A 23,157-nucleotide genomic window follows, 5' to 3' on the forward strand; every position below is an offset into this window, starting at 1 on the left:
AATTTTCAGTATTTTGTTGACTCTCATAAAGCACATCAGTGGTAGAACTGCAGCTCAAAACTATTTGTTTCAAGAATTCTGCGTTTCCCATCACAACTTAAGGCTCCTCAGGGTATTTAAAATAATAAAAGTGAACATCTCGGTGACAATAATTTTCTCTTTCTGAAGTATGATCCGCATCTTTTCCCCCCTTATCCAAAATCCTAAGAACAATAGGTTGTAAATAAATATCAGAGATGTCTTGAATCATTTTTTCCTTTCATTGTTTTAAACTCCTAAGGGATTCAATCTTCAGATCTTTTGTAACTGAGAGAAAATTTTCAGCCCAATCCAGTGTAATTTGATGAGGACACTGTGCCAAGCATTAGATTAAGAACCTTCAAAAAAAATGTCTGCCTAGGGACAGATGAGGTACTTCAGCCTCAGTGATGATTGGTTCCTTTCCTAGGGACTCTCCAATCCTGCCATACACGGGAGCTTTCATAGGCTTTTATTCTGTGAAGTGGGTTCACCAGATCACTAGGTTTGAGCTGTGTTGACTACCATTACTTGTTCCTTTTCTCTATTATGTCTGGGATGGTGGCTCTGCGGATCCCCAGAGGCCTTTGGACAGCAGCTGTGATGGTGACACTGGCGGTGCTGAGCACCCCAGGGGCTGAGGGCAGAGACGCTCCACGTAAGTGCTCCCTGGAGCCACTACTTTGGGGAGTAGGCTCTGAGGGACCCTTGGGGTGGGGTGTCATCGCCAGATACTGTCTTTTATCACACATTTCCTCCCTATGGGAATGAGACCTATGTTACGTAGGTGAGGACAGTGCCCTCTCCCACAGGCGTGAGCCTGAGGATGTTACAGTGCGGAGGAGGAGACAGGTGTGTATCTACTACACATGCCAAGACAAAGTGAGCGTGGCTTTTTTTTTTTTTTAAGATATGATTTATCCAGAGAAGACACTGCAGGATCTGTCATTTCAAGGTCCCCCAAGACCTTGTCTGGACTTATTACTATGGGTTCCTGGGTTGGGGAAGTGTAGAGCAGCAGAGGTCTCTAGTCTCAGAATTTGAGTTTGAGGTTTATGGACCCCCCTGGCGGCGGCCGACGTGGGGGTGTGGAGCTGAGACCTGACCGAGCGGCTGTCTCTCCGCAGAGAATTTCATAGTCCAGTTTCTGGGCCTGTGTTACTTCACCAACGGGACGGAGCGGGTGCGGAGTGTGAACAGATACATCTACAACCGAGAGGAGTACGTGCGGTTTGACAGCGACGTGAACGAGTACCGGGCGGTGACCCCGCTGGGGCGGCCGGACTCCGAGTACTGGAACAGCCAGAAGGACATCCTGGAGCAGACGCGGGCTGAGGCGGACACGGTGTGCAGACACAACTACGAACTGGAGCTCATCACATCCTTGCAGCGGCAAGGTGAGCGCTGGCTGCCCTCGGGGGTGGGGGCTGTAGGGGACTTGCCCTCCACCCTCCGAAACTCAGCGCGGGGAGGGGACCAGACCTTCGGGGCGGAGTCCCCAGGCCCACGGAGGGGACAGCGAGGCCTGGAGACCCGCGCGGAGAAGGAGGGCACCGAGGGCACCGCGGGGGGAATCGAAATTGGCTGCCCTGGAACTCTCTCCGCAGAGGCGGCCCTGCCTGCCTGGTGAGGGTCACCCCTCAGGGTCCCGTCTTGGGTGGTTGTTTCCACTAATTCAGCACATTCCCACCAGGTGCCTGACAGCTCAGCCTGGTGGCGTTAGGGCTGCTCCACAGCCGGGCTCTGTGTATTTTGCACATGTGTTACAGTCATGAAATAATACATTTTCACTTTTTGGTTTCAGGTAGTTATTCATCTTAATCTTGGTTTCTTAAATGGATGTCACTGTATCACCAGGCCTGGACCTCTTTCAGGCAAGGGATTGCCTTATTTATCCCTGAGTGCCTGGTAATTGACACACTGGCAGATACTATGAGCTCCATAAACCTTGGTTAAATTAATGACTAACTGTACTGGGTTGCCCAACCACTTATGCTCAAGAGAAAACAGAAAAGTAAAAAGGGCCTTAAGAACTGACTTTATTCATTTTTTTTTTTTTTCCTATTTTGCTTAATGCTTTAAAGTAAACTATTACTGACTTGGATCTTTACAATTTAGAATTTCTGAATGCAAAGCCTGAGGAAAAAAGTGTTTAGTAAAACTAAAAACAACACTTGAATGGTTTTGTAAGGCAAAATTTTAACTTCTTAGAGAAGTTTAACAAAAGGCAAAATAGAGCTGAAGTTTGGGAGTAAATAAGTTAATCCCATTTAATTACTGAATAAAAATTGTTTCAGATTCCATTGGCCTAAACCCGCCCCAGCTCCCCTCAACATCCATGTCAAGGGTAGACATTCTGAAAGTGTATTATACCTGATGGATGAGCACCTACTCCTAGACAACTGTTTTACCAAACACTATCTATATTATGCCCCTTAATTTCACAGCAACCTTTTGTATTAATAATTAGCATCACCACTTTGTATATGCTAATAGTTATATAATAACTTTTTAAGTAATTACAAACAGTTATTCACTGTCTTGAAACCTTCCCCTAAACAAAACTGTTATCATGTTGTTTACCATGTGTATATAGAGTCTAAAGGAAGCAAAGCCTTGTGAAAGCCAGTTATGATCAGAAGCAGCAATATGTGTCTGTTCCTGCCTATTTTCAATGTTGGTAGGGTAGGGCATTTGAGGGATTAAAAAACTCACTGATTAACCCTTAGTCTGACCCCACTTTTATCCAAACATGTTCACATAACCCTTATCTTACTTTTCACTCTCTTGCTTTCTTCTTCATCCTAATGCTGCCAAGTACATTGGTGTATTTTCTCTATTTCAGTTCTTTTTCATAAAAATGATCCTAACATTTTTACTCACAACCTGTTTGAGATGAGCAGATTTTATAAGCCTACATAGCTGATCATAACTTCAGTCAGAGCCCAGGAAGAGGAACCTGATTAAGAGTTAAAGTCAAAATAAAAGACATGATTCTTTCCAGATGATGGCTCATGAGTGTCATGTAATTGTGGTGCCGAGACTGCCTGCTGACCTAAGGAAGTCTTAGTTAAATGTTCATATTACCTTCTTGTTAACCCAGACCAACTTCTGCAAGAATCTTACAATATTTTCTATAGAGAACATACATTATAATAATGTCTGATTTCTGAAAAAGGCAGTTATTCTTAATAGCAAGGGAATGGAGTAGGGTTGGTGGCTCACTTGAATGTTGAAAGACAGTGGAAAAAAGAAAATGAGAATACATAATATATTATCAAATAAATAAAACATTACATGAGATATTAACTCATATCTACAGATATTTACTCATATTTACAGATAGTTCACACTAAGAGAATGAGGGAGATATGGTAAAATGACTGAAGAGGTAAAGAATAAGATGTGTAAAATAGGTAAGGAGATATGTTATATTTGACCATGAGTAAAAATCTGAAAAGATAAAGGAATCAGGGCATGGACAAACCTTATTTTTTATTACTGCTGTTTGTTTTCAAGTTTTCCATTCTTTTCCTTCAAAAATTATCAATTTTTGAAATAACATTTTTTTGTGTGTGTGTATATCTGTTACTAGATTGCAAGTTCTATAAATTCAAGGTCTATGGTCTATCTTTAGATTCCCAGTGCTTGTCAAATTTATATTTGTTGAATAGCTGAATAAATGAATTAATCAAATAAAGCATATGTGGCATAAATGAAGTAGAGGAGAGGACAAGTTTAAGTTTATTATTTTTATTTAAAAATTTTTATGAATAGTGGCCTGTATAATACAGTGATTTAAAATTTTAAAGTGCTTCACTTTTATCAATTGGTATAAACAGAGTAGCTTTCATAGAATGATTACGGTAATCTCTTGAGACTCTGAAAAGTAAACTGAATAATGTGTTTATTCAAGCTAATAAAGTGGCCCAGCTTGGATCAAATCCAAGATTCGGAATCTGGGGATCTTCCCATTCTGGTACGAAGGAAGGACTCTTCCCTGTAGGGAGACATGCTGTGCGGTCTCACATCTCACTGTGTGTTTTCCTGTTTGTTCCTCCCTCAGTGGAACCTACAGTGACCATCTCCCCATCCAGGACTGAGGCTTTAAACCACCACAACCTGCTGGTCTGCTCAGTGACAGATTTCTATCCAGGCCAGATCAAGGTTCGGTGGTTCCGGAATGACCAGGAGGAGACAGCTGGCATTGTATCCACCCCTCTTATTAGAAATGGGGACTGGACCTTCCAGATCCTCGTGATGCTGGAGATGACCCCCCAGCGAGGAGATGTCTACACCTGCCGTGTGGAGCACCCCAGCCTCCAGAGCCCCATCATGGTGGAGTGGCGTAAGGGCACTTGGTTTCCTTTCACTGTGGGCCCCACAGGAGAGGGGTGGGCAGTTTCCTGGGTTCGTCCCATCTCACCCCTTGTCCTTGGCATCAATACTGAAGTCATAAGACACAAGAGTGCTCATGCCTCATAGCAAGGGCCTCAGAAGAGCCTAGTCATATTGTCTTTCCAGATACACGGAGCTCACTCTATACACCATGGCCTCAAAGCCCAGTCCTGGAACCTCTGCACGACTGACTGGTGAACTAGGGTCTAATTTAGAACTTAGGGTCTAAGGTTATGGAAGTGTCCCTGAGGAGCTGAGATACACTTTCCTCTTCTCCCACCTGCCCACTGTGTCCAAGAATCTACTGGTGCATCCTTCCCCTAAGGGTGGTCAGAATGAAGAACTGGGTTCACCTGACACCTCCACCTCCTATACTTCAGGCTTCTTAAGGGGTCACTGTGGAGTGTGGGTTCAAACGCTGACACTCAGGCTCTGCTCCCCAGGGGCACAGTCTGAATCTGCCCAGAGCAAGATGCTGAGTGGTGTTGGGGGATTCGTGCTGGGGCTGATTTTCCTCGGCTTGGGCCTCATCATCCATCACAGGAGTCAGAAGGGTAAGGAACTCTGGGGAAATGGGGAAGGCTGTGACTGAAACCCTCTCTCCAGGGAGGCTTCTGTCTCTGTATGTAGCTCTTTTCTCCTGATCCAGAAAGGAAGGAGGCAAGGCTAGGGGTGAGAGGAAATGGAACAACTTAGGGACACATTGGAGTTTGATTTTACTGGTTGAAAGGTAGCCCTGCCACAGAGGTGACAGGTGGAATGTATAACAGTACGTCCTTAGATTCCTTAATTTCCTCAGAGTCTCCTTTCCAAAGCTTCTTCTTTTAAGAGGATCAGAGCATTGGCTTCCCTTTCATCTAATGACAGTTTCATTTATTTTGGGAAATTTTTCCTAAGGCAGTTAAAGCCTTGTGGCCAATGAATAGGAAGGAAATAAATTTCCAGTTAAGTTGAATATTTCATTTTCCTCTGGGGTGAATGGAGCAGGTTCTGATTTGGTGGGGGTTTTCGGAACAGATCAAGGAAGAAAGTATTCAGGTTAGTGTGCCTGAGCACAGTGGTCTTGTTCATGGCCTGTTCCCTGCTATGGGATCAAGAGTTAAGGGAGAAGTTCACCCAGTTTCTGTAGGAAGCTCCTGAGGTTGTTCCCCAGAATCAGTCCATAACTCTGGTAGCATCTTTCTGTGGAACTTGGAGGCAGAGCCACATCTTCATTGTAGACACTAGAATGATGCCCACTTTGGGCCCCAGGCTTGGTAGCTGCCGAGAGTGTGCTTTTGTGTGGCTGATAGTGTGCTTTTGTGGTGGAAAGAAGAAGAGTTATCATCTAATTTACTAAAAAAGATTGAAATATCAGTCTTCCCCACAAGGATAACAGCTGTTACCTAGCCTCCCACACATCTGCCTCAGGCTGAAGTGCTGTGTCCTCTTTAGCAGAGTCACCTTTACACAGTTGTTAGGGGAGGTGATGATGACATGCCCCGCTCCTCAGCTTTCTCTGATACTGCAGGGGCCTCGAGAGGAGGTGAGGGGCACCTCCCTCAGAGTGCTCTGTGTGATCCCTCTCTCTTCTACAGGGCTTGCGCGCTGACTCCTGAGGATGCTTTGACGGGGATTGGTTCTGCTCTTCTGTAATAGCTGCCTGTTCTTGCCCAGAATTCTCAGCTGCCTGTCAGCCTGTTCCTCTGAGATCAGATCCTACAGTGATTCTGACGCAGTCACCAGATCACTTCCTGTGACCCCCCTTCCCCTCCCTCCCTGCCCTGCCAGGGATCTGGCTGTGAAGCTGCTTTTTGCACTGACCCTGGACTCTCTGCCTGTGCGTTGCCATCAGTGTCTAATCAGACCCCAAGGGGTTTTTCTCTTTCCATTCTCCCTCCAAAGACTGTTCAAGAGAAGATCATTGAAACCATTACCTGGCTATAGAGTATACCATAATTAAACATAAATATGAGTTTTCTATACCCTGAGGCTTCTTTTTTATTGCATTTATGCAAATCATGTTTTAAAAAAATTGGAATAAATTGCTTTACAATGTTGCATTAGTTTCTGCTGTACAACCAACGTGAATCAGACATATGTATGTATATATTCCTACCCTCTTGAGCCTAAATGTCTAAAAGGGAACCCTCTTACACTGTTGGTGAAAATGTAAATTGATATAGCCACGGTGGAGAACAATATGGAGGTTCCTTAAAAATCTAACCATAGAATGACCATATGACCCAGTAATTCCACTACTGGGCATATACCCTGAGAAACCCATAACTCCAAAAGACACGTGTACCCCAGGGTTCATTGCAGCACTGTTTACAAATAGTAAAAATTTGTAAATAGCCAAGAAAAATCATACATTTTTAATTGGGGTATAACTGATAAATAACATTATATTAGTTTCAGGTATATAACATGATAATTAAAATTTGTATAAATTATAAAATGATCACAACTGTAAGTTAACATCATCATACAGAGGATGAAACAGTTTGGATGGCATCACCGACTCAATGGACATGAGTTTGAGCACACTCCGGAAGACAGTGAAGGAGAATGGAACCTGGCATGCTGTAGTCCTTGGGGTCGAAAGAGTTGGACACCACTTAGCGACTGAACAACGACAATAAATTGTCACAACTTATTTCTTGTGATGAGAACTTTTAGGAACTACTCTTTTAGCAACTTTCAAATATACAATACAGTATTATTAACTACAGTCAGCATGCTGTGCATCGCATTCCCAGGACTTATCTATGTTATAACTGGAAGTTTGTACCTTTTGACCACCTTCACAATTTTGTCCACCCCCCCACCATCCTGGGCAACCACCAATTGGTTCTCTTCATTTATGAGTTCCATTCTTTTAAAAGTCCATATAAACTAAATGAGATTATGTGATATTTGTCTTTCTCTGTCTGTATTATTTGGCTTAGCACAATGCCCTCAAGGTCCATCCATGCTATCACAAATGTCAAGATATCATTTTTATGGCTGAATAATGTTCCACTGTATATATATATATATATATATATATATATATATACACTCTATAATGAACATGGGGGTGCATATATTTTTTTGAAGTTAGTGTTTTTGTTTCCTTTGGGTAAATACCTAGATGAGAAATTGCTAGATCACATTGCAGTTTTTGAAGAACCATCATGCTGTTTTCAATAGCAACTGCATCAATTTATATGCTTACCAACAGTGCACAAAGTTTCACTTTTCTTCACAGCTTAGTCAACATTTTGTTATTTCTTGTCTTTCTGATGGTAGCCATTCTAACTGGTCTGAGGTGATATCTGTTTTAAAAAATAATTAGTTTTTTAATCTTAAGATTTTACTTGTTTATTTTTGAGGTGATACCTTATTGTGGTATCATTTATTTGATTTGCATTTCCCTGATACTGTGGGCAGGAATCCCTTAGAAGAAATAGAGTAGCCATCATGGTCAACAAAAGAGTCTGAAATGCAGTACTTGGATGCAATCTCAAAAATGACTGAATGATCTCTGTTCATTTCCAAGGCAAACCATTCTATATCATGGTAATCCAAGCCTATGCCCCAACCAGCAATGCTGAAGAAGCTGAAGTTGAACAGTTCTATCAAGACCTACAAGACCTTTTAGAATAACACCCAAAAAAGACATCCTTTTCATTATACGGGACTGGAATGCAAAAGTAGGAAGTTGAGAAACACCTTGGAGTACAGAACGAAGCAGGGAAAAGGCTAATCGAGTTTTGCCAAGAGAACACACTGGTCATAGCCAACACTGTCTTCCAACAACACAAGAGAAGACTCTACACATGGACATCACCAGATGGTCAACACTGAAATCAGATTGTTTATATTCTTCGCAGCCAACAATGGAGAAGCTCTACACAGCAAAAACAAGACTGGGAGCTGAATGTGGCTCAGATCATGAACTCCTTATTGCCAAACTCAGACTTAAATTGAAGGAAGTAGGGTAAACCACTAGACCATTCAGGTATGACCTAAATCAAATCCCTTATGACTATACAGTGGAAGTGAGAAATATATTTAAGGGACTAGTTCTGATAGACAGGGTGCCTGATGAACTATGGATGGAGGTTTGTGACATTGTACAGGAGACAGGGATCAAGATCATCCCCATGAAAAAGAAACGCAAAAAGGCAAAATGGTTGTCTGAGGAGGCCTTACAAATAGCTGCAAAAAGAAGAGAAGCAAAAAGCAAGGAGAAAAGGAGAGATGTTCCCATTCGAATGCAGAGTTCCAAAGAATAGCAAGGAGAGATAAGAAAGCCTTCCTCAGGGATCAGTGCAAAGAAATAGAGGAAAACAACAGAATGGGAAAGACTCAAGACCTCTTCAAGAAAATTAGAGATACCAAGGGAACATTTCATGTAGAGATGGGTTTGATAAAGGACAGAAATGGTATGGACCTAACAGAAGTAGACAATATTAAGAAGAGGTGGCAAGAATACACAAAAGAACTGTACAAAAAAGATCTTTACGACCCAGATAATCATGATGGTGTGATCACTCACCTAGAGCCAGACATCCTGGAATGTGAAGTCAGGTGGGCCTTAGAAAGCATCACTACGAACAAAGCTAGTGTAGGTGATGGAATCCCAGTTGAGCTATTTCAAATCCTGAAAGATGGTGCTGTGAAGGTGCTGCACTCAATATGCCAGCAAATTTGGAAAACTTAGCAGTGGCCACAGGACTGGAAAAGGTCAGTTTTCATTTCAATCCCAAAGAAAGGCAATGCCAAAGAATGCTCAAACTACCGAACAATTGCACTCATCTCACACACTAGTAAAGTAATGCTCAAAATTCTCCAAGCCAGGCTTCAGCAACATGTGAACTGTGAACTTCCAGATGTTCAAGCTGGTTTTAGAAAAGGTAGAGGAACCAGAGATCAAATTTCCAACATCGGCTGGATCATCGAAAAAGCAAAAGAGTTCCAGAAAAACATCTATTTCTGCTTTATTGACTATGCCAAAGCCTTTGACTGTGTGAATCACAATAAACTGTGGAAAATTCTCCAAGAGATGGGAATACCAGACCACCTGACCCACCTCTTGAGAAACCTGTATGCAGATCAGGAAGCAACAGTTAGAACTGGGCATGGACCAACAGACTGGTTCCAAATAGGAAAAGGAGTACATCAAGGCTGTATATTGTCACCTTGCTTACTTAACTTATATGCAGAGTACGTCATGAGAAACCCTGGGCTGGAAGAGGCACAAGCTGGAATCAAGATTGCTGGGAGAAATATCAATAACCTCAGATATGCAGAAGGCACAACCCTTATGGCAGAAAGTGAAGAAGAACGAAAGAGCCTCTTGATGAAAGTGAAAGAGGAGAGTGAAAAAGTTGGCTTAAAGCTCAACATTCAGAAAATGAACATCATGGCATCTGGTCCCATCACTTCATGGGAAATAGATGGGGAAACAGTGGAAACAGTGATATACTTTATTTTTTTGGGCTCCAAAATCACTGCAGGTGGTGACTGCAGTCATGAAATTAAAAGACACTTACTCCTTGAAAGAAAAGTTATGACCAACCTAGACAGCATATTAAAAAGCAGAGACATTACTTTGTCTACAACGGTCCATCTAGTCAAGGCTATGGTTTTCCCAGTAGTCACATATGGATGTGAGAGTTGGACTATAAAGAAAGCTGAGCACTGAAGAATTGATGCTTTTGAGCTGTATTGTTGGAGAAGACTCTTGAGAGTCCCTTGGACTGCAAGGGGATCCAACCAGTCCATCCTAAAGGAGATCAGTCCTGGGTGTTCATTGGAAAGACTGATGTTGAAGCTGAAACGCCAATACTTTGGCCACCTGATGGGAAGAGCTGACTCATTTGAAAAGACCCTGATGTTGGGAAAGATTGAGGGCAGGAGGAGAAGGGGACGACAGAGGATGAGATGGTTGGACAGCATCACTGACTCAGTGAACATGAGTTTGGGTAAACTCCGAGAGTTGGTGATGGACAGGGAGGCCTGGTGTGCTGAGGTTCATGGGATCTCAAAGAGTAGGACACAATTGAGCAACTGAACTGAACTGAGTGTTGAATTTTGTCAAAAACTTTTCCTGCGTCTATTGAGATGACCATATGTTTTTTTCTTCCTCAATTTATTAATGTGGCATATCACATTGATTGATTTGCAGATGTTGAGTGTTGCAGTCACAAAATTCAGGGCCCCAGATGAGTGTAAGAGCTCCCTTCTGAGAGCTACTGGCACTGTGGACCATAGCAGAGGAGGGTGAAATGATAGTGCGACCCTCCAAAGTTTCTGGAAAGGGTTACAGTAAGCCCTTAGATGTGTGTTTAATTACAAGCCTGCCCCTCAGGCTGCAGCTAAAATGGTAAGCTAATAGACCACTTTCACAGGAATACTGGGCTCCTGGTTCTATTTCCACTTGTTGTGCCCTGGGTTGGTAGCTGTTTAAGAACTTTTCTGTTTGTTACAGTACAGGGCTTTGTGACTCTTGAGCCTAAGCTCCACCAGTCACCAGACCCAGAAAATGTAGAAGCATATACTGGAAGCAGCTGGGAAAATCAGGGCACCAAACTAAGTTATAAGCTTCTTTCTGGGGGCTGCCAGTGAGCTGGAGCAAGGCAGGGGGAGAGTGCAAAGACTTTGCTGACTTCTGTTCCATGAAAGCACCTCTGTGGCTCCTTAGAATTGTGCCAAACTAGAAATGTGCCCCATCAGGCCAAAATTCCTGGAGAAAAAATTGGCCTCTTTCTCAGAAGACTGGGAGTGTGGTTCAGTCTGCTCTCTACAATGCACTGGGGGGAGGGGTGCTAGTCTGCCAAGAACCATATGTGATTGTTACAATACTATTGGACCCCCAAAATGGAGACCTCTCTGGTCTCCAGAGCCAGGTGATCCAAAGGCATTCCTTGGGTGGCAGACACAAAACCTGGGACACCAGACACAAAAACCGGGACACCAAACCCACATGAAAGCTCCCCTGAAGGAAATATTGGTGCTCTTGAGTGTGACACAGGGATAGTATGAAGGTAACACCTGCTGGCTACAGTGATACCAAGTAGGGAGTGTGAAAACGAAACTCCTGAAAAGAAAAAAAAAATGCCTAGAGTAAAAAAATAGGTGCCTACCTACTTTAGCATAGCAGAAGGAGAATGTGAAGATAATGCTTGCTGACCTCTGTCTCTGGGGAGTTATCCCTGAAGGCCCTGAAACTTACACATAGTTAAGAGATGCCAAACTGTTAAGAGGGGCATGCTAGTGGGAGACATCTTATTCGACCATGTTGCTAATGTCATTCGACAAGTATGTTCCTGCTTTCTGACTAACAATCTTACTTTACTAAGTCATAATTTTAATCAGCTTCCAATTAAGTAAGTACATTTTATATTTATATTATTTCTTATCTAACATTATTTGTGTTTAAATTGAAGTTAAGTTCATTTACAGTGTTGTGTTAGCTTCAGATGTACAGCAAAGTGATTCAGTTATACATCTATGTATGTATGTATGTATCTATCCTAATGTCTGAGCCACCTTAAAGAGCCCATCTATCTAACTACCTGTATCTATTCCTTTTCAAGTTTTCTTCCCTTATTCTTGCTATTGTTTAGTTGCCAAGTGATGTCCGACCCTTTTACAACCACATGGACTATAGCCTGCCAGGCTCCTCTGTCTATGGGATTTCCCAGGCAAGAATACTGGAGTGGGTTGTCATTTCCTTCTCCAGGGGATCTTCCTGACCAGGGGAACGAATCTGGATTTCTTGAGTCTCCTGCATTGGCAGGCAGATTTTATAGTAGTGTGTATATGTTAATCCTAAACTCCTAATTTGATTTTTCCCTCCTCCCCCTCCCCACTTCTGTAACCATAGATTTGTTTTCTACATCTGAGGGTCTGTTTTTTTTTTTTAAAGTCTTTATTGAATTTGTTACAATATTGCTTCTGTGTTTTTTGTTTAGTTTTGGTTTTCAGGCCAGGAGGCATGTGGGATCTTAGCTCCCTGACCAGGCATCAGACCCACACTGTCTGACTTGGAAGGTGAAGTCTTAATCACTGGACCACCAGGTAGGTCCCTGTGGGTCTGTTTTGTAGATAAGTTCATTTATATCACCTTTTTTTAGATTCCACATACAATCGATGTCACATGATATTTAATTTTCTCTATCTGGTTTACTTCACTTAGTGTGATAATCTCTAGATCCATCCATGTTACTGGAAATGAAATTATTTCATTCTTTTGTGTGGCTGAGTAATATTCCATTGTATAAATATACCACATCTTTTTTATCCATTTATCTGTCAATGTACACTTAGGTTGCTTCCACAACTTGGCTATTGTGAATATTGTGCTGTGATGAACATTGGGGTACATGTATCTTTTTGAATTATGTTTTTCTCCAGATATATGCCCAGGAGTGGGATTGCTAGATCATATGGTAGCTCTACTTTTAGTTTTAAAGGAACCTCCATACTGTTCTCCATAGTGACTGCACCAATTTACATTTCCACCAACAGTGTGGGTGAAAGTGAAAATTGCTCAGTCGTGTCCAATTCTTTGCAACCCCATGGACTTACACAGTCCATGGAATTCTCCAGAACAGAATACTGGAGTGGGTAGCCTTTCCCTTCTCCAGGAGATCTTCCCAACCCAGGGATCGAACCCAGGTCTCCCGCATTGCAGGCGGATTCTTTACCAGCTGAGCAGCCAGGGAAGTCCAAGAATACTGGAGTCGGTAGCCTATCCCTTCTTCAGGGGAATTTCCTGACCCAGGAGTCAAACCGGGGTCTCCTGCATTGCACGCGGATTCTTTAACAACTGAGCTACTAGGGAAGCCCATTTCTCCACATCCTCTCCAGGATTTATTTTTTCTAACAGTATTTTTATTCATTTTTGACTTTAATTGTGATTTTAAAAGGTAGGCATTTATTAATAGAAAATAATGTTCCTTTAGAACTTCTGGGCTTTTCTCATAATGTTAATGATAGAAATATCTGACAATTTAACATTGATGTTGTAAATTATTTGTTCTGTTTCTCACCCTGGGGTATTTTATGATTTTTTACACTTGAGAGTCTGAAATTTTGAAAATGGTGTATTTAGGGTTGTGTTTTTTCATTAATTGTGCTAAAAATCTGGAAGTCCCCATTCTATGTGAAGAATTAGATATTGTATATCTGAAAATATTTTCTCATTTGTTTTCATGATTTTCCTCTCTCATTTTTCTCTTTCTCTCTCTAGCTCTGTTACTTGATGTTCCCAGGTCTGTTCTCTGTTCTTATCTTTTCTAACATACATTACATTTCTTTGTTTTATTTTTTAATTTTGGGGAAATTGTTTTAATTTAATTTTTCAATTTTTTGTTCTCATATTTCAATTTTCTAGCCCCTCATTATTACTTTTATAGAGATAATATCTTTTCAGTAAGTATTCTAATTAGAAAGACTTTAAATAACTTGCTTGTTTTTATATAAACTTTCTGTACTAAATCTGTTATAATTTTCATTTTATTGTATTCTGCATTTTATTCATTTTATTCTTCTCATTTTATTGTATTCTGCTAAATCTATGATAATTTTCATTTTATTTTGTTTTTCTCATTTTATTTTATTTCTTTCACACTGCAAGATTTTCTCAAACATTTGCTCTGCCCTCCTAAGCCTTGTCCTTCACTTACTATAAACCATTTTGTTTCACCTCATTTATTCAAGCCTTCTCTACACTCCACTGAATTATACTTGGTTCCTGTATAGTACTCTCTCTTATTACCTTGTTCTTTTCCTTTATGAAAACAGACTTTGCAACTATGTGTTTGTGAAACTGTTTTATATGTATATATTTCTTTTTATTGGAATGCAAATTATTCAAGACAGTAAATGTATCTGTTTTCACATTACTTTAAAGTACTAAGAATGTAGTATGTATCACAGCATTTCTATTTAATGGCCATTTTTAGACTGAAAGTTTGGGGCCTAGTTCAGCCAATAATAAAGTGAGCATTAACTTTGGTTTCCTTTGCTATTATTCCTTGTTGATATGCAACACTCTTTAGGGTTACATTTCTGAGAGGTTCCATGGTCTAGCATGGGATTTGGATACTCAGGGTTTCCTAACTGAAATAAAAATGAGGAAAACCTTAAAAACCAATATAACTTCAAAGAGAATGCTCCTCTGCTTATTTTTCTTTCAGGTTTCCTGGAACACTGTAAAAACAACTTTGTATTATGGAGCATTTCAGCTGTATGCAGTAGTAGGGGGAATAGTACCATGTATCAACAGTTCAGTTTTAACAATGATCAATTCATGGACAATTTTGTAAATCCACTCACTTAATATTACATATGCACTGGATTATTTTTGACATATTCAATATGGATAATATTTGAAATTATATAATTTCATTCATAAATATTTTACTATGAAAATCTAAAATATATCAACTTTTTAAAAACAAAACAATGCCATTACCACACCTAAAATTAGATAAATAACTGCTTAAATACAGTCACTATTCATTTTTTCTGATTGTCTCACAAGAATTTTTTAACAGTTGTTTTATTTGAATATGAATTCTAGCAAAGTCTAGAATTTGGTTGTCATGTTTCTTCAATTTTTTAAATGTGTAGTTTCTTTTCCCTATTTTTCCTTGAAAATTATTTGCTGAAGAAATATTATTTTCAGTTGTGTAACTTTTAAATGGTATTATATTATTGCAATTCAGTCACAAAGTCATGTTTGACTTTTTGCAAACCCGTGGGCTGCAGCACACCAGGCTTTCCTGTTCTTCATTATTTGCTCAAATTCCTGTCCATTGAGTTGGTGATGCCATCCAACCATCTCATCCTCTGTTGTCCTCTTCTTATCCTGCCTTCAAGCTTTCCCAGCATCAGGGTCTTTTCCATTGAGTCGGCTCTTCGCATCAGGTGACTAAAGTATTGGAATACATGTAAATCCATGGCTGATTCATGTCAGTGTATGACAAAAACCACTACAATATTGTAAAGTAATTAGCCTCCAACTAATAAAAATAAATGGAAAAAAAAATAAAACAAGCACAGAATAAAAAAAAAATAAAGTATTGGAGCTTCAGCTTCAGCATCAGTCCTTCCAATGAATATTCAGGTTGATTTTCTTTAGGATTAACTGGTTTGACCTCCTTGCAGTCCAAGGGACTCTCAAGAGTCTTCTCTAACACAATTCAAAAGCATCAATTCTTCAGCACTCAGCCTTCTTTATGGTCCAACTCTCACATCCATATATGACTACTGGAAAAACCATAGCTTTTACTTATATGGGTTTTGTTGGCAAAGTGATGTCTATGCTTTTTAACATGCTTTCTAGGTTTGTTATAGCTTTTCTTCCAAGGGACAAGAGTCTTTTAATTTCCTGACTGCAGTCACTGTCACCAGTGATTTTGGAGCCCAGAAAATAAAGTCTGTCACTGTTTTATTGTTTCCTGATCTATTTGCCATGAAGTGATGGGACCAGATGCCATGATCTTAGTTTTTTAAATGTTGAGTTTTAAGACAGCTTTTTCACTCTCCTCTTTCACCCTCATCAAGAGGCTCTTTTGTTCTTTGTTCCTCTTCACTTTCTGCCATTAGAGTGGTATCATCTGCATATCTGAGATGATTGATATTTCTGCCAGCAACCTTGATTCCAGCTTGAGCTTCATCCAGCCCAGCGTTTCACATGATGTATTCTGCATTACAAGTTAAATAAGCTGGGTGATAATATACAGCCTTGACGTACTCCTTTCACAATTCTGAACCAGTTTGTTGTTCCATGTCTGGTTCCAGCTGTTGCTTCTTGATTTGTATACAGATTTCTCAGGAGCTAGGTAAGATCGTCTAGTATTTCCATCTCTTGAAGAATTTTCCACAGTTTGTTGTGATCCACACAGTCTTTAGCATAGTCAATGAAGCAGAAGTAGATGTTTTTCTGGAATTCCCTTTCTTTCTCTATGATCCAGCAGATGTTGGCAATTTGATCTCTGGTTCTTCTGTCTTTTCTAAATTCAGCTTGAACATCTGGAAGTTCTCAGTTCACTGCTGAAGCCTAGCTTGAAGGATTTTGAGCGTAACCTTACTCACATATGACATGAGTTCAATTGTACAGTAGTTTGAACATTCTTTGGCATTGCCTTTCTTTGGTATTGGAGTGAAAACTGACCTTTTCCAGTCCTGTGGCCACTACTGAGTTTTCCAAATTAGCTGACATATTGAGTGCAGCACTTTAACAGCATCGTCCTTTAGGATTTTAAATAGTTCAGCTGGAAGTCCATAACCTCTACTAACTTTGTAGTAATGCTTCCTAAGGCCCACTTGACTTCACATTCCAGGATGTCTGGCTCCAGGTGAGTGACCAGACCATCATGGTTATCTGAGTCATTAAGGCTTTTTTTGTATAGTTCTGTATATTCTTGCCACCTCTTCTTAATATCATCTGCTTCAGTTGGGTCCATACTGTTTCTGTTTCTTATATTGCCCATCTTTTCATGAAATATTCCCTTGGTAACTCTGGTTTTCTTAAAGAGATCTCTAGTCCTTCCCATTCAATTGTTTAACACTATTTCTTTGCATTGTTCACTTAAGAAAGCTTTCTTATCTCTCCTTGCTATTTTCTGGAACTCTGCATTCAGTTGAGTATATCTTTCTCTTTCTCCCTTGCCTTTTGCTTCTCTTATTTTCTCAGCTATTTGTAAGGCACAAACCAAACCTTGTGTGTAAAAAAAACCTGGGGAAAAGAGCACTGAGCCCACAGTAGACTGACCCAGACCTGCTTGTGTGTTTGAGGGTCTCTTGTGAAGGTATGAGTTGACAGTGGCCTGCCACGGGACAGGGCCACCCATAGCAGCTGTCCTTGGAGACCAATGATGACCTAAGTTATCACCGTTAGTCCTACTATAGCGCCTGTAGACTCAAGGACTGGGTCACCTCAGGCCAAACAACTAACAGGAATGGAGCACAGCCTCACTCATTAACAGATAATCGGATTAAAAATTTACTGAACATGGCTCTGCTCAGCAGAACAAGACCCAGCTTTCCCTTCAGCCAGTCCCTTCTGTCAAGAAACCTGCACAAACCTCTCATACTCATCCATTAGAAGGCAGACAGAAGAAGCAAGACCAACAGCTCCACAGCTTCCAGAATGAAAACCATGATCACAGAAAGCTAACCAAAATGATCACATGGATCACAGCCTTGTGTAATTCAATGAAGTTGTGAGTTAGGCCATGCAGGGCCACCCAAAACAGATGCATCATGGTGGAGAGTTCTGACAAAATGTGGTCCACTGGGGAAGGGAATGGGAAATCACTTCAGTATTCTTGCCTGAGAACCCCATGAACAGTATGAAAAGGCAAAAGCTATAACACCACAAGATGAAACCCCCAGGTCAGTAGGTGTCCAATATGTTACTGGGGAAGAGCAGAGAAACTCTTCAGAAAGAATAAACAGGCTGGGCCATAGTGGAAATGATACCAGTTGTGGATGTGTCTGGTGGTGAAAGTAAAGTCCAATGCTATAAAGAACAATATGACATTGGAACCTGGAATTGTCGGTCTGTTGTTGTTCAGTTGCTAAGGTATGTCTGACTCTTTGTGGCCCCCACGTACTGCAGCATGCCAGGCCTCCCTGTTCCTCAATATCTCCTGGTATTTGCCCAAGTTCATGTCCATGTTAGGTGCATGTTAGGAATCAGTGAACTAAAATGGATGGGAACGGGCGAATTTAATTTAGATGACCATTATATCTACTACTGTGGACAAGAATCCCTTAGAAGAAATGGAGTAGCCCTTATAGTCAATAAAAGAGTAAAAAATGCAGTACTTTGGTGCAATCTCAAAAACAACAGAGTGATCTCTGTTCATTTCCAAGGAAAAGCATTCAATATCACAGTAATCCAAGTCTATGCTCCAACCACTAATGCTGAAGAAGCTGAACAGTTCTGTGAAGACCTATAAGACCTTCTGGAACTAACACCAAAGAAAGATGTCCTTTTCATCATAGGGGACTGGAATGCAAAAGTAGGAAGTCAAGAGATAATGCAAAAGTAGATAAGTCAAGGAGTAACAGGCAAGTATGGCCTTGGAGTACAAAATGAGGCAGGGCAAAGGCTAACAGAATTTTGCCAAGAGAGCACACTGGTTATAGCAAACATGCTCTTCCAACAACACAAGAGACAACGCTACACATGGACATCACCAGATGGTCAATACCGAAATCAGATTGATTATAGTCTTTGCAACCCAAGATGGAGAAGCTCTATACAGTCAGCAAAAACAGTAACTGAAGCTGACTGTGGCTTAGATCATTAGCTCCTTACTGCAACATTCAGGCTTAAATTGAAGAAAGGAAAACCACTAAGCCATGCAGGTATGACCTAAATCAAACCCCTTATGATCATACATAAGTGAAGTGTAGATTCAAGGGATTCGTTGACAGGGTGCCTGAATGGTGAGTGGAAGTTCATAACATTGTATAAGAGGCAATGACCAACACCATCTTAATGAAAAAGGAATGCAAGAAGGCAAAGTAGTTCTGAGAAGTATTATATTAGGTATTAATAAAATTGTGCTTTATGGATACAGTCTGAAATAATTTAAAAAGATCAAATAATTTGTAAACGAATCACATAACTTAAAATCATGAGGACTGCTTACCAACTTTATTTGCAACAATGTCTTGTGGTCATCCTCGTGGTTGTTCAGTTGCTCAGTCATGTCCAATTCTTTGTGACACCATGGACTGCAGCAGGCCAAGCTTCCCTGCAAGTTTGAGCAAGCACAAACTCATATCCATTGAGTCAGTGATGCTATCCAGCCATCTCATCCTTTGTTGTTCCCATCTCCTCCTGCCTTCAATCTTTCCCAGTATCAGACTCTTTCCTAATGAGTCAGTTCTTGGCATCAGGTGGCCAAAGTATTGGAGCTTCAGCTTCAGCATCAGTCCTTCCAGTGAATATCAGGACTGATTTCCTTTAGGATGGGCTGGTTTGCTCTCTTTATAGTCCAAGGGACTCTCAAGAGTTGTCTCCGACACCACAGTTTAAAAGCATGAGTTCTTCAGCACTCAGCTTTCTTTATGCTCCAACTCTCACATCCACACATGACTACTGGAAAACTATAGCTTTGACTAGATGGACCTTTATCAGCAAAGTAATGTCTGCCTTTTAATATGCTGTCTAGGTTGGTCATGGCTTTTCTTCCAAGGAGCAAGCATCTTTTAATTTCATGGCTGCAATCACCATCTGCAGTGATTTTTGAGCCCCCCAAAATAAAGTCTGTCACTGTTTCTATTGTTTCCCCATCTATTTGCCATGAAGTGATGGGACTAGATGACATGATCTTAGTTTTTTGAATGTTTAGTTTTAAGCCAGATTTTTCACTCTCCTCTCTCATTTTCATCAAGAGACTCTTTTGTTCCCCTTCGTTTTCTGCCATAGGGTGGTGTCACCTGCATATCTGAGGTTATTGATATTTCTGCCAGCGATCTTGATTTCAGCTTGTGCTTCATCCAGCGCAGCATTTAGCATGGTACTCTGCATATAACTTAAACAAGCAGGGTGACAATATATATAGGAAAAGGATGTACTCCTTTTCCTATTTGGAACCAGTGTGTAGTTCCATGTCCAGTTCTAACTGTTGCTTCCTGAACTGCATATAGATTCCTCAAGAGGCAGGTCAGGTGGCCTGGTATTCCCATCTCTTTCAGAATTTTCCATAGTTTATTGTGATCCATACAGTCAAAGGCTTTGCCATAGTCATTAAAGCAGAAATAAATGTTTTTCTGGAACTCTCTTGCTTTTTTGATGATCCAGCGAATGTTGGCAATTTGGTCTCTGGTTCCTCTGCCTTTTCTAAGACCAGCTTGAACATCTGGAACTTCACGGTTCACATATTGTTGAAGCCTGGCTTGGAGAATTTTGAGCATTTTTGAGAATTTTGATTATAATAATAAGGGATTTGATTTAGGTCATTCCTGAATGGTCTAGTGGTTTTCGCTACTTTCTTCAGTTTTCTGAATTTGGCAATAAAGAGTTCATGATCTGAGCCACAGTCAACTCACGCTGGTTTTGCTGACTGTTACAGGGTTTCTTCATCTTTAGCTGCAAAGAATATAGTCAGTCTGTTTTCGGTGTTGTCCATCTGGTGATGTCCATGTGTAGAGTCATCTTTTGTGTTTTTGGAAGAGGCTGTTTGCTATGACCAGTGCATTCTCTTGACAAAACCCTGTTAGCCTTTACCCTGATTCATTTTGTACTCCAAGGCCAAACTTGCTTGTTACTCCAGGTATCTCTTGACTTCCTACTTTTGCATTCCAGTCTTCTTTGGAATACAGTACTTGGGTGCAATCTCAGAAATAACAAAATGATCTCTGTTCATTTTCAGAGCAAAGCATTCAATATCACAATAATCCAAGTCTATACCTCAACAAATAATGCTGAAGAAACTGAAGTTGAATGGTTCTATGAAGACCTACAAAGACCTTTTACAGCAAACACCAAAAAATGTCCTTTTCAGCATAAGGGACTGGAATGCTACTTATAGTATATGCTACTTTCTACTTAAATTAGAAAGGCTACTACACTACTCTACACATGGACATCACCAGATGGTCAATACTGAAATCAGATTGATTATATTCTTTGCAGCTGAAGATGGAGAAGCTCTATACAGTCAGCAAAAGCAATACCTGGAGCTGACTGTGGCTCAAATCATAAACTCTTTATTGCCAAATTCAGACTTAGATTGAAGAAAGTAAGGGAAACCACTAGACCATTCAGGTATGACTTAAATCAAATCCCATATGATTATATAGTGGAAATGATAAACAGATTCAAGGGATTAGATCTGATAGAGTGCCTGAAGAGCTATGGATGGAGGTTCATGACCTTGTACAGGGGTCAAGACAGGGATCAAGACCATCCCCAAGAAAAAGAAATGCAAAAAGGCAAAATGATTGTCTGAGGAGGTCTTATAGTTAGCTGAGGAAAGAAGAGAAGCAAAAGGCAAAGGAGTAAAGGAAAGGTATACCCATCTGAATGCAGAGTTCCAAAGAAGAGCAATGAGTGATAAGAAACCTTCCTAAGTTATCAATGCCAAGAAATAGAGGAAAACCATAGAATGGGAAAGACTAGAGATCTCTTCAAGAAAATGAAAGATACCAAGGGAACATTTCATGCAAAGATGGGCACAATATAGGACAGAAACGGTATGGACCTAACAGAAGATATTAAGAAGAGGTGGCAAGAATACACAGAGAATTGGATGAAGCACAAACTGGAATCAAGGTTACAGGAAGAAATATCAATAACCTCAGATATGCAGATGATACCACTCCTATGGCAGAAAGTGAAGAGAAACTAAAGAGCCTCTTGATAAAAGTGAAAGAGGAGAGTAAAAAAGTTGATTTAAAACTTAACATTCAAAAAAGTAAGATCATGGCATCCTGTTCCCTCACTTCATGGCAAATAGATGGGTAAACAATGGAAACAGTGACAGACTTTATTTTTTTGGGCTCCAAAATTACTGCAGATGTTGACTGCAGCCTTGAAGTAAAAGATGCTTGCTTCTTGGATGAAAAGCCATGACAAACCTAGACAGCATATTAAAAAGTATACACATTACTTTTCCAACAGAGATCCATCTAGTCAAAGCTATAGTTTTTCCAGAAGTCATGTATAGATGTGAGAGTTGGACCATCCAGAAAGCTGAGTGCCAAAGAATTGATGCTTTTGAACTGTGGTGTTGGAGAAGACTCTTGAGAGTCCCTTGGACTGTAAAGCAGTCCAAGGAGATGAAACCAGTCAATCCTAAAGGAAATCAGTCCTGAATATTCATTGGAAGGACTGATGCTGAATGAAGTTGAAGCTCCAACTTCGTTTGGCCACATGATGCGAAGAACTGACTCACTGGAAAAGACACTGATACTGGGAAAGATTAAAGGCAAGAGGTGAGGGGGACAACAGAGGATGAGATGGTAGGATGGAATCACTGACTCAATGGATATGAGTTTGAGCAGGCTCCGGGAGTTGGTGATGGACAGGGAGGTCTGGTGTACTGCAGTCCATGGGGTTGCAAAGAGCTGGACATGACTGAATGACTCAACTGACTGACTGACTGATTGATGTTGTATCATATTATGTTAATATTGTATCTTTATTCCCCAATTACATTAAGCTCACTGATGCAGACAGTACATGAATAGGGACTGTCTCATACATCTCATACCTGTTCCATAATACCACCCAATATGCAATGTATAGACTCAGTAATTTCAGAGTGGAAAGTTTGAGGCAATGCGCCTAAAAGATTTTCAAGGGCAAAAATGACTTGAAATCAGTTCCCACACACTCTAATTTCAAGAGTGAGTTCTTGGATGCACTCAGGAGAGCCAAAAAATCTCACCTGTTTATCCATTTCCTCCATGAGGACTTCCACTGGTGACAGTGAATCAAGAGGAGACCACAGCACTCAGAGCTGCTGCTACATTATCTCAGTGATGTTGTCCTTCTTAGGATTTCTCTCTCATAGGCTCATGCCTTTCTTAGCCAGGAAGGCTGGGTATACTGGGCCTTTTTTTTTTTTTTTTTTTTGGCTGTGCCCCAGGGCAAAGAGAAATGCACAGGAATCCGGTGAGACTGACTTTGACTTATCTGCCTAGAGATGTACTGCGGCCATATTCACTCTATTGTGAATGGCATGTCAGGAAAATCTACATGGTTATCTAGCAGGAATTCACTTAGGAGATGAG

The 23,157-nt window shown here is 40.7% G+C and overlaps 1 protein-coding gene across 1 annotated transcript; it reads left to right on the plus strand.

Annotated features, from left to right (window-relative positions):
• Nucleotides 1-491: 491 nt before the first annotated feature.
• Nucleotides 492-6,456, plus strand: LOC133059596 (boLa class II histocompatibility antigen, DQB*0101 beta chain-like). The gene is made up of 5 exons (XM_061146933.1): nucleotides 492-676; nucleotides 1,146-1,415; nucleotides 4,085-4,366; nucleotides 4,860-4,970; nucleotides 5,994-6,456. The coding sequence occupies exons 1-5, from the start codon at nucleotides 568-570 to the stop codon at nucleotides 6,005-6,007; spliced, it is 786 nt and encodes a 261-aa protein (XP_061002916.1). The 5' UTR covers nucleotides 492-567; the 3' UTR covers nucleotides 6,008-6,456.
• The last annotated feature ends 16,701 nt before the right edge of the window (nucleotides 6,457-23,157 follow it).

The sequence above is a fragment of the Dama dama genome, chromosome 7 (genome assembly GCF_033118175.1).
Source record: "Dama dama isolate Ldn47 chromosome 7, ASM3311817v1, whole genome shotgun sequence".
Classification (NCBI taxonomy): domain Eukaryota; kingdom Metazoa; phylum Chordata; class Mammalia; order Artiodactyla; family Cervidae; genus Dama; species Dama dama.